Source organism: Erythrolamprus reginae, chromosome 7 (assembly GCF_031021105.1).
Source record: "Erythrolamprus reginae isolate rEryReg1 chromosome 7, rEryReg1.hap1, whole genome shotgun sequence".
NCBI lineage: Eukaryota > Metazoa > Chordata > Lepidosauria > Squamata > Dipsadidae > Erythrolamprus > Erythrolamprus reginae.
Genome location: NC_091956.1, coordinates 19083369 through 19096396, shown reverse-complemented (window position 1 = coordinate 19096396; position 13028 = coordinate 19083369). Strand labels below are relative to the sequence as shown.

General features: G+C 41.6%; 1 protein-coding gene across 1 annotated transcript in view; it reads right to left on the bottom strand.

Annotated features, from left to right (window-relative positions):
- Positions 1-13028, bottom strand: part of LOC139170036 (elongation factor 1-beta-like) — a 79685-nt gene that overhangs the window by 911 nt on the left and 65746 nt on the right. The window contains exon 2 of the mRNA XM_070756737.1: positions 3993-4138. Within this exon, the coding sequence (XP_070612838.1) occupies positions 3993-4138 (146 nt within the window). The remainder of the gene's footprint in view (positions 1-3992; positions 4139-13028) is intronic.

Here is a 13028-nt window from a genome sequence, read left to right as displayed (position 1 = left end):
TCAAACTTAACATCAACCGCTCCAAACTTGACTGTAAAAAATATGACTTTAACAATAGAGTTGTCGAAGCGTGGAACTCATTGCCAGACTCAGTGGTGTCAGCCCCCAGCCCCCAACATTTCTCCCTAAGACTCTCCACGATTGACCTCTCCAGGTTCCTAAGAGGCCAGTAAGGGGCGTACATAAGTGCACTGATGTGCCTATCGTCCCCTGTCCAATCTTCTTTCCTTATCTCATATATCATACATTTTCTCTCCTTTCCTCCTACTTCTCTTCTTTCTTACTTTCTATCATTATATATATTACTTAATGTCTATTCTCTTTCATATGTATTGTATATTGGACAAAGAATAAATAAAATAAATAAATAAAAATTTTTATTGGGAACAATGCATGATGTCATTGCCTATTTCTAAGATTTATTTTTTTTTAAAGGGAGGAATTCTCAATTTGGCCTCCAGCCTGGAATTGTCTGATTGCCTCTAAATAAGTACTAAGTCCAATTCTATTAAAGGGGTTTTTTTTTGTTTGTGTGTTAGTTTTTTTGGGAGGTCAGCCAAATACGTCCAGGAATGTTAGAAAAGCTGCTAATATGATTTTTTTAAAATTCTTTGGGGCTCCAGATATGCACTGCTTGGAAACCTATGATAGCCCAATTATTTTTTTCAACCGCAACTCTTTGAAGCCCTATCCATTAGGATCTCCCTAATGACTGTAGAGTAATAAAAAGAAATACCAGCCTTTTCCATAATTAGTCTTAGCTGCCATTCAGTGCTGACAAAACTATTTCAGGGCAACCTGAAAGGAATTTAATCTTTAGCAGCACCTAATTGCACTAGCCCGATCCTTCCTCTCGGCTAATTTGCTGATTAAAACGGAGATATCCAGCCAGGTTTGAACTTCTTCCAAGTCCCGCAGTACAATTTACAGCATCAAAACAGATACATGGAAACGAAGGAATTTTTTTTCAGATAAATACTGCATTTCTATTGTGTTCGCCTTCTCTCTCCTAGTCCTCCATTTTGTTTTAAGCCGTGTTGCTTTTAGAAATGACACAGAATATAGTGACCAAAATAAGATAATGATTTTTTCCTCTTCTAACATTATATATATATATATATATATATATATATATATATATATATGTATATGTATATGTATATGTATATGTATATGTATATGTATATGTATATGTATATGTATATGTATATGTATATGTATATGTATATGTATATGTATATGTATATGTATATGTATATGTATATGTATATGTATATGTATATATGTATATATATATGTGTGTGTGTGTGGGGGGGTTATGTTGGATCACCCTGGTATATTGAAGGAACGTCACAGCTCCTTTTTGCCTCTAGGCCCAACCCAGGACCATTTCAAGGCAGTTAATTTATTCATAGCCGACAACTATATTCCGTATGTATCAAATGTTTTTAGCTGAAATTTTAAAATTAAGGGAGACTAGGATGGTACCATTTCGGCCTTGTTCTGGCCTCATCAGCTAGCCACACCCTTCCTTACTGGGATTCGATCTGGCAGCCCCTGCCTTGTAAGGCAGAGAATTAGCAGTTGAGCCACCAGACCTTGATCCCTCCAGCTCTGTACCAGGGAGGGGCTATATGTTTTTTTATGTCGGATCACCCTAGTATATTGAAGGAACGTCACAGCTCCTTTTTGCCTCTAGGCCCAACCCAGGACCATTTCAAGGCAGTTAATTTATTCATAGCCGACAAATATATTCTGTATGTATCAAATGTTTTTAGCTGAAATTTTTAAATTAAGGGAGACTAGGATGGTACCATTTCGGCCTTGTTCTAGCCTCATCAGCTAGCCACACCCTTCCTTACTGGGATTCGATCTGGCAGCCTCTGCCTTTGTGGGAGAAGATGGGTGATGGGAACGATGAGAAGATTAATAGTAATAGTAATGCAACCTTAGTGAATAGTTTGGCAGTAGTGAGGGAATTATTTGTTTAGCAGAGTGATGGTGTTTGGGAAAAACCATTCTTGTGTCTAGTTATCTTGGTGTGCAGTGCTTTATAACGTATAGAGTAGTGATGACGAACCAATGTTACGGGTGCCATATCTGCTGGCACGCGAGGCATTGCCCTAGCTCAGCTCCAACGTGCACGTGTGTGCCGGCCAGCTGAATTTTGGCTCACACAGAGGCTCTGGGAGGGCATTTTTGGCTTCCAGCAAGTCTCCAGGGGGATAGTGGAAGGCGTTTTTACCCTCCAGGGAAGCTTCTGGGGCCTCAGGAGGGAGAAAAACAAGCCTACTGAGCCCACCAGAAGTTGGGAAACAGGCCATTTCCAGTCTCCAGAGGACCTCCAGGGGGTGGGGGAACCTGTTTTTGCCCTCCCCAGATATTGAATTATGGGTGTGGGCACTCATGCGTGCATGATAGTGAGTGTGCATGCTCTTTCGGCACGTGTTAGTATAGGGTACATGTGTGTTAGGAATTGCCATTATAAACTGCATATTGTAAACTGTACCAAACTTGTACTTAAAGGATGAATGTGCACTCAAAGAGTTAACATTTACTTGAAGAGTTAATGTTCAAGGCTATTTCGTCATTGAAGCTATAAAAGCTCATGATTTTGCCCAGTCACTTCCTTGTTACTTTTACTTTTACCTGAGACGGGGGGAATCATGTCTAAGCTCTGTGCTTGTATAAGCTTCGTGCTTTATCTGTATTATATTTTAGCTTAGTGCTTTATCTATATTATATTGTAGCTTTGTGCGTGTTATCTATATTCTGTTTTGCTCTGTATTTGCTAAGTGCATAGTTTGGATTGTTTATATTGTGTTTATATTTTGTTTATATGTAAATAATACTTATTTAACTAAGTCTGTGTCTTGGCTTTATCACACATCCACGCTCTATTAAAATTCTCTGCTCGGTATTGTCAAAGGTTTCATAGCATAGCTTCAACAGCAACAACACAAGAGCACGCAACAGATCCAAACTTAACATCAACCGCTCCAAACTTGACTGTAAAAAATATGACTTTAACAATCGAGTTGTCGAAGCGTGGAACTCATTGCCAGACTCACTGGTGTCAGCCCCCAGCCCCAAACATTTCTCCCTAAGACTCTCCACGATTGACCTCTCCAAGTTCCTAAGAGGCCAGTAAGGGGCGTACATAAGTGCACTGATGTGCCTATCGTCCCCTGTCCAATCTTCTTTCCTTATCTCATATCTCATACATTTTCTCTCCTTTCCTCAAACCTCTCTTCTTTCTTACTTTCTATCATTATATATATTACTTAATGTCTATTCTCCTTCATATGTATTGTATATTGGACAAAGAATAAATAATAATAATAATAGCTAACCGAGACAAGCCAACAGCACCCCAGGAGAAAAAGGTTCGCCATCGCTGGTATAGAGTCTCACCTGCATAGTCCATTTAGCTACTTCTCTTCAGATAGGAGACTATCTGAAGAACAAGAGTTATTTATTACTTAGTTTTTTATTATATTGCAAAGGCGATACGCCTAGAACTCTTTTCACTTTTCTTTCCCCAGGCAACAATTCTGTGGTTTACAAGGAGGCACTGATTGGCCCTAAAACCTTCCACAGATAATCCTAGATTTGAAACTGGTTCTATCCCCTTGTCTTAACTGTCACAAACATATTTCTCGGAAAGATTCAAGACCTGATGCTTGCTTATCACAATCTTCAACCGGCAGGATGGAAATTGTCTTTTGGGCAGAGATCCAAAACCTTGCTGTATAAATTCATCCAGGCCACCTTCATTGGATTCCTCTAGTTCTGTACAATCCTTCTTCGCTGATTGTATGCAAAGCCAATTTCATGGGAGGCTGTGTTTTGCTTCAGTAAAAAAATACCCCGAGGCCAAATTCATATCAAATATCTACATATCATATGGTGCCAACTACACAGCAGTTACAGGTTAGCGATGGTATCAGATTAGAACAAAGAAACGAAGTTGCTCCACAATAAATCCTTACGGGTACAGCCCTATGTAATGCTTTTGTCTTTGGGGAGACGATTCTAGCTATTGTCTTTGCTTTGTTCATATCATCATCACCATCACCATCATCATCACCATCATCATCATCATCATCATCTTGTGCTTGACCATCATCTCTCGGCTCTGGCCAGGGGGACCTTTGCCCAGGTTTACCTAGTGTACCAGCTGTGGTCCTATTTGGACTTGGAGGCACTGCGCACAGTTGCTCAGGCCCTCATCACCTCCCATCTTGATTGTTGCAATGCGCTGTACAATGGGCTACCCTTGAAAAGTGTTCAGAATGCAGCTAGGCAAGTTGTCATGGGTGCACCTCGGTACACCCATATAACACCTATAATCTGCGAACTGAACTGGCTGCCTATCAGTCTCCGGGCACAATTCAAGGTGTTGGTTACTACCTATATGGCTTAGGACCAGATTATTTACAGGACCGTCTCCTGCCAGATACCTCCCAGACACCAATTAGAGCACACAGAGTTGGCCTCCTCCAGGTCCCATCAGCCAAGCAATGTGCATGCGTTGCCTCTTCTTGCTTTTTCCCATGATGATTTGGCAACTCTGCCAAGCAATGTAGACTGGCAGGACCTCGGGGGTAGGTCCTTCCCTGTTTCTGCCTCTTTGGAATCAACTCCCACCCGATGTCCGCACTGCTCCCACTCTGCTGGGACCTACCTACCTACCTACCTACCTACCTATCTATTTTTGTTTATTTATTTTCATTTATTCGTTTATTTATTTAATATTTATTCATTTATTTATTTTGTCAATCATATATTAGATAACAAATGTAGGTATAAACATGGTTATTAATACATCAAATGGATACGGATAAAAAGGGCATACTTTTTGTTAATTTTTATTGTTTTAAATGTGGTCTTTTATTCTGTAACCCGCATTTGGCGAATAGGAGGTAATACAAATTCATTCAATTGATCAATCAATCAATCAATCAATCAATCAATCAATCAATCAATCAATCAATGAATGGAACAGCTTATCTTCAGACATTGTGGGAGCTTCATCACTGAAGGGTTATAAGAGCGGATTGGACAACCATTTACCAGTAATGGCGAACCTATGGCATGGGTGCTACAAGTGGCATGCAAAGCCACATCTGCTGGCACGCCAGCCGTTGCCCTAGCTCAGCTCCAATGTGCATGTGTTTGCTGGCCAACTGATTTTTGGCTCGCACAGAGGCTCTGGGAGGGCGTTTTTGGCTTCCAGAGAGTCTCTCGAGGGGGTGGGGAGGGAATTTTTACTCTCCTTTGGCTCCAGGGAAGCCTTTGGAGCCTCGGGAGGGTGAAATACGAGCCTACTGGGCTCACCAGAAGTTGGGAAACAGGCCGTTTTCGGCTTCCAGAAGGCCTCTGGGGGGTGGGAATAGTTTTTTTCACCCTCCCCAGTCATTGAATTATGGGTGTGGGCACTCACACATGTGCAATAGTGTGAATGCATGCTCTTTTGGCACCCAAGGGAAAAAAGGTTGCACCATCGCTAATATAGGATTTCCTGCTCAAGCAGGAGGCTGAAGACCTCCAAGATCCCTTCCAATTCTGTTATTCTGTTAACATCGGAATCTAGATTCCCACAGTCGTCACTTCTCCAAAAAAGCCACACCTTCCCCCACCATAAAAATTCCCAGGTAAGCCTAATCAGCACAGACAATGAGACTCAAAGAGTTGTTTGAAACTAATTGGAACATTCGACTTCAAGCAAGAGGCCTGAGGAACGAAAGGCAATTATGTTGTCGTTAATGAAATCCATTCCTTAAGAAAGCCTCAGAGAGAAAGACTAAGAGTTGAAGTCTACACTGAATGTGTGACGTTGCAGATATCATCGTACATTTTTCTGCAAGGTTTCGCATTCCAATGTTTGCCGTGGTTCCAATATTCTGAGATCTTTGCCTTGACCTAGAATTTTCCCTTGGAGCTTTGATCGGGAAAGGTCAATATCACTTGGACTCGCACAATCTCAAACATTTCCTTTTATGGATTCAAGAGGATTCTCCCTGGTTCTGAAACAAACGCAAATGAAATTCCAGATACCTTGGGTTAAATAGTCCTTGACTTACAACACTTAGTGGCTATTCAAAGTGTTGGAAGAAATATCTGTCTCGTTCAATTCCAAGCCAGGAGAAAGGCACTGGAGACAAAATTGAGGGTGGAGGCTGATTGGAAAGAGGATTCAATGGTGAAGCAGAAGTATCAAGCACATAGGTCTGGGTAGCTGACCACATGGAGTTGAGATTGAGAGGTATTTATACCTTCTCTTGGGTTTTACACTTGAACTTCCTGTTCCTGTGCAAGAACCAGTAGTCTATTGGCTGTTGTCATACTCTGTTTGAGCTAGCTTGGTTGAAGTTTGGCTGAAGCAATGTGTTGGACAATTCCTATTGGCTGAATGGATGAATGGCTTTGGCTTAAAGGATAATCCCATCATCTTGCATTGAAGGTCCAAGATGTTTTGTAGATAGGCTGGCCCACTCTTTCCTAATAGGCACCAAATATCTGCTGGGGTTAATTAAGAAAGTAGGGGTTGCTTTCTTTTAAAAAACCAAAAAAAAACAAAACATGTTTCTCCCCTTCTCATCCAGGGAAATACAGTGGTACCTCTACTTATGAACTTAATTCGTTCCGCGACCAGGGTCTTAAGTAGAAAAGTTTGTAAGATGAAGCAATTTTTCCTATAGGAATCAATGTAAAAAACAAATAATGCATGTGTTTGGGAAAACCACAGGGAGGGTGGAGGCCCTGTTTCCTCCCTGGAGATTCCTAGAGAGGCCTCACAGAGGCTTCTCCCTACCTTTTCCAGGCCCATTTCCTCCCAGGAGATTCCTAGTGAGGCCCCACAGAGGCTTCTTCCCACCTTTTCAGGCCCTGTTTCCACCCAGGAGATTCCGAGAGAGGCCCCACGGAGGCTTCTCCCTGCCTTTTCTGGTTACAGTTTCAGAGGCTTGGGTTTGTAAGTGGAAAATGGTTCTTGAGAAGAGGCAAAAAAATCTTGAACACCAGTTTCTTATCTAGAAAAGTTTGTAAGTAGAGGCATTTGTAGGTAGAGGTACAACTGTATAGTATTTTGCCTTTTTCATATTTCTCAAAATATTTCATTTTTCTAGGAGAAGGAACACCTGGGGAATGAGACTTAAGGACATGCTGTGGGGAGGGGCATTTGTCAGGAACAAACATAGAAACATAGAAGACTGACAGCAGAAAAAGACCTCATGGTCCATCTAGTCTGCCCTTATACTATTTCCTGTATTTTATCTTACAATGGATATATGTTTATCCCATGTTTAAATTCAGTTACTGTGGATTTACCAACCACGTCTGCTGGAAGTTTGTTCCAAGGATCTACTACTGTTTCAGTGAAATAATATTTTCTCACGTTGCTTTTGATCTTTCCCCCAACTAACTTCAGATTGTGTCCCCTTGTTCTTGTGTTCACTTTCCTATTAAAAACACTTCCCTCCTGGACCTTATTTAACCCTTTAATATATTTAAATGTTTCGATCATGTCCCCCCTTTTCCTTCTGTCCTCCAGACTATACAGATTGAGTTCATGAAGTCTTTCCTGATACGTTTTATGCTTAAGACCTTCCACCATTCTTGTAGCCCGTCTTTGGACCCGTTCAATTTTGTCAATATCTTTTTGTAGGTGAGGTCTCCAGAACTGAACACAGTATTCCAAATGTGGTCTCACCTGCGCTCTATATAAGGGGATCACAATCTCCCTCTTCCTGCTTGTTATACCTCTAGCTATGCAGCGAAGCATCCTACTTGCTTTTCCCACTGCCCGACCACACTGCTCACCCATTTTGAGACTGTCAGAAATCACTACCCCTAAATCCTTCTCTTCTGAAGTTTTTGCTAACACAGAACGTTGAGTTCGTGGAGCGTAGTGTGCCAACGTTTAAACTTGCCAAGAATCCTTGCATTCCTGTGTGGCATTCTGGATTGATTATCTAGATCTTTTGCTCCCTTGCTTTTTTCTTGATTTGCTGAATAAATTTGGGATTTATTGATGTGCAGCCTTGGTACAGACCGTGATGGGCTGAACTAATTGTGACCAGATCCTGTTTGAGGTTTGTTTGGGTGACATTTGGAGCAATAAAAGAGCCGGTTTGAACAGCCAGCTGTCTGTCTTATCTCTCTGGCATGCTCTGGGTCATCACATATAACTTGGAACTATGTGAGCGTTATTTAGATGGAATCACCTACAGAGTGATTGGATGGTCAACAGTTCTCTCCTAAAAATGAGCTCTTCCACCACCACCACCCAAAAGTGTTGTGAATCTGAATTTTTCAGGCAGAGGGATTACAATTCCCATGGAAGAAACCAAGGTGTGGAAGTGTGAGGAAAGACCATGTTCATAGTAAGCAATTGTGTTTTATTTCTAAGGTTCATTGACATTCAGTAGTTGGGTTAGGAGTGATTGTAGCCGTACAAGCTGTTTTTCCCCCCTCTCCCCTTCATTTGCTCGTTACTTTATACAACCCCAATTGATTCCCTGTCCAAGAGAATAAGTCATCTAAACTTTATTGGGTAGAAATAAGTAGAGGCAAGAACAGTCTAAAGAATTATTAGAAAGTAGCAGCCTCCCTTGACTCAGAAGCTAAGCCAGGTCCATCCTGTCAGAAGTTGCACCAGAATCAACAGTGAATATTAATACAGTGGTACCTCTACATAAGAATGCCTCTAATCAACTTTTCTAGATAAGAACCAGGTGTTCAAGATTTTTGCCTCTTTTCAAGAACCATTTTCCACTTACAAACCCGAACCTCCAAAATTGTAACCGGAAAAGGCAGGGAGAAGCCTCTGTGGGGCCTCTCTAGGAATCTCCTGGGAGAAAACAGGGCCAGAAAAGGCAGGGAGAAGCTTCTGTGGGGCCTCTCTAGGAATCTCCAGGGAGGATACAGGGCCTCCGACCTACCTATGGTTTTCTGAATCACACACATTATTTGCTTTCACATTGATTGCTATGGGAAAAATTGCTTCTTCTTACAAACTTTTCTACTTAAGAACCTGGTCATGGACCAATTAAGTTTGTAAGTAGAGGTACACTGTACTCTACATTACTCTGAAAATGGAATGGCTCAGCAACTAAAGATACTACTGGAAAGGTACCACGCCTGGATCTGAGACTCAACGCCGTGTAAGCTCCCATTACTTGCCCATCTAGCAGTTTGAAAGCATGCAAATGCAATTAGATAGATAGGTACCACTTCGCTGGAAGATAACAGCATTCCATGCATCCTGGCATATAATCATGTTGCTCACATGATGAGATGACCCAGGGCATGGCACAGAGATAACACATCTGACAATTCCAACTGCCCTTTCATTACTCCAAATCTCCCCCAAAGTTCCCATGTTTCTGGCAAGTCCCAGAGCAGAGTGATAACAAACCCACACACAAGGTGTGCCTGGTGAAGATGGGTGGGGTGCTTTCCTCCCAAGTAGCCTTCTCAGTCTGCTGATCATACCTTCTCTGCACTCTCCAAGCCCTTGGATCAGGAGGGGTCCTTGCTCTTCGTCTCAGTTCTGTCTCCCATGTTCATCTTGCTTCTGCTTCTCCCAGCCTTCAGGCCTTACTCATTCTGAAAAGCCTTGCTTGGACTAACTCTGCCCTTCCCCAATTTCCAAGGCTAACTTCTCAATCAGTGTCAGTCCTTGTTTCCAGCTCATCTTCCCCTGCAGATTCAGACTCCGATGGGGGCATGACACATGTTCCACAAAGCATCTTTGGATCAGGCTGGCTCCCTCAGCTAAGAGATGGAAATGAGCACTGCTCCCGAGAGTAGGACATAACCAGACAGGGAAATAGAAACATAGAGATTGACTAAAGATAAAGACCTCATGGTCCATCTAGTCTGCCCTAATACTCTTTCCTGTATTTTATCTTAGGATGGATATATGTTTATCCCTGACATGTTTAAAATCAGTTACTGTGGAATTACCAACCACGTCTGCTGGAGGTTTGTTCCAAATATCTACTACTCTTTCAGTCAAATCATATTTTCTCACGTTGCTTCTGATCTTTTCCCCAACTCACCTCAGATTGTGCCCCCTTGTTCTAGTGTTCACTTTCCTATTAAAAACACTTCCCTCCTGAACATTATTTAACCCTTTAACATATTTAAATGTTTCGATCATGTCCCCCCTTTTCCTTCTGTCCTCCAGACTATACAGATTGAGTTCATTAAGTCTTTCCTGGTAGGTTTTATGCTTAAGACCTTCCAGTATTTTTGTAGCCCGTCTTTGGACCCGTTCAATTTTATCAATATCTTTTTCTAGGTGAGGTCTCCAAAATTGAACACAGTATTCCAAATGTGGTCTCATCAGCGCTCTATACAGTGGGATCACAATCTCCCTCTTCCTGCTTGTTATACTTTATATATACATTATATATATATATAATGTTTACCTTTGCCTATTTCTAAAAGAATAATAGGCTGAGTGTCTTCACTTCAGGCTATATAATTTATGGTCCTATGTTGTTTGCGTGTGAAACCATTAGAATTGACTTTTCCACTTCTGTACCCTTGTGGAGTTTTTTTCAGTAAAGTTATACTCTCAGTAAAAAGTTGCTCCAGGAATTTCTTTTACTGTCTCAACCAGTGGTACGGTTGACAGATATAATGGAATAATGGCATGGTTTCAATGCTGTCTAAACTGCAGTACAGTGGTACCTCTACCTAAGAACGCCTCTACTTATGAACTTTTCTCGATAAGAACTGGGTGTTCAAGATTATTATTTTTTGCCTCTTCTCAAGAACCATTTTTCACTTACACACCCGAGCCTCTGAAACTATAACCAGAAAAGGCGGGGAGAAGCCTCTGTGGGGCCTCCTTAAGAATCTCCTGGGAGGAAACAGCACCAGAAAAGGCAGGGAGAAGCCTCCGTGGGGCCTCTCTAGAAATCTCCTGGGAGGAAACAGCGCCTCCAGCCTCCATGTGGTTTCCCCAATCGCACACATTATTTGCTTTTACATTGATTCCTATGGGAAAAATTGCTTCTTCTTACAAACATTTCTACTTAAGAACCTAGTCACATAATGAATTAAGTTCAAAAGTAGAGGTACCACTATTAGGTCCATCGAGTATCTCAAGAAGGTTGCTGGTTTTAATAAGCAGCAGAATGTAGCGAGGTTGGACAGGCAATCAAGCCATCTTTACAAGGGATTACAAGAACATTTCACAGGACAAGTGAGATAAAATAAGAATTAGTGCTGATAAAGTATTCAGCTCCGAATCACGAAAATTTAGGACGGGTGATAAAGCAAAGACTATCCAATAGTCAGATTATTTTAGAAGCTGTGCTAAAAATGCCTTTTCTAACAAATGTCAGTGACTGTTTGTGTTCTTTTTCTAACACTTCAGATGACTGAAGTAGCTTTGAAATGTTTTTATAATTAAAATGGCAGTTTTCCTGTTAAGACGAAGCAAGGCAGACGTATATGGTTTCGTTTATTGTTGGATTCTAAAACAAATTCATGAGATACGTCATGCTCAAAAATCACAATCTGGAAAATCTCTCTAGAAGAAATAATTTATTTATTTCATTTTGTTTACTTGTTTGTTTTTGTCAAGTATGTATTGGTAGCAGGAGTAGGAGAATCTAGAGCATGATACCATGGTTTTTCGAGACAGAAGGATGCCAATGCAATCGGTAGTATACAAAGGTATAACAATGTTTATATACATGATACTAGTAAGAGAGAAACATTAGGACAGGGGACAGAAGGTATGTTGGTGCACTTATGCATGCCCCTTACTTAGGGTAATGTTTTTGGGGTTCGGTGATGATACTACAGAGTCAGATAGTGGGTTCCATGCATCAACTACCCGGTTACTAAAGTTGCATTTCCTGCAGTCGTGTTTTGAGCGGTTTACTTTAAGTTCGTATCTGCTGTGTGCTCTTGTGTTGTTGTGGTCGAAGCTAAAGTAGTCATTGACAGGAAGGATGTTGTAACAGATGATTTTATGGGCTATGCTTAGGTCGTGTTTAAGGCGACATAATTCTACATGCCGTATAAATACTTGTATGAATGTAGGGAGCCCCTAATATCCACTGATTGTTCTGTTTAATTATTAGAGTATTTGTGGGTATGGGTGTGTAACAGGGGTGGGTTCTGGTTTCTCCCACTGCTGGTTCGCTCAGGGGCGCATCATGTGGGCATGTTTGTATGTGCTTAAAATACAACCTTCTGTGCATGCGTGGAAGCTAAAAACAAGGTGGTAGCCCCTATGGTGCTGTTGGGAGAATCATCTTGCGGAGGTGGCAAGCCTGGGTTGCTGCCAGATTTAGTGACCCAGACCACCAAGTTACTATCAGTTCTTTAGCACTGTTCCGAATCGGGAGGAATCTACCTCTGGGTGGGTATGTGCCTTTGAGTCAGTTTTTGACTCCTGGTGATTGCTTGGACTGCAGTATCATTGGCATGCCTTTTGGGTTGTAGTTTGCCACTGCTTTCTTCCTTGATACTAGTAAGAGAGAAACATTAGGACAGGGGACGGAAGGTATGTTAGTGCACTTATGCATGCCCCTTACTTAGGGTAATGTTTTTGGGGTTCGGTGATGGGGTTCCATGCATCAACTACTCTGTTACTAAAGTTGCATTTCCTGCAGTTTGAGTGGTTTACTTTAAGTTTGTATCTGCTGTGTGCTCTTGTGTTGTTGTGGTCGAAGCTAAAGTAGTCATTGACAGGAAGGATGTTGTAACAGATGATTTTATGGGCTGTGCTTAGGTCGTGTTTAAGGTGACATAATTCTACATGCCGTATAAATACTTGTATGAATGTATGGAGCCCCTAATATCCACTGATTGTTCTGTTTAATTATTAGAGTATTTGTGCATATAGGTGTGTAACAGAGGTGGGTTCTGGTTTCTCCCACTGCTGGTTCGCTCAGGGGCGCATCATGTGGGCATGTGTGTATGTGCTTAAAAAAAGCTTCTGTGCATGCGCGGAAGCTAAAAACAAGATGACAGCGCCTATGGTGCTGCCGGGGGAA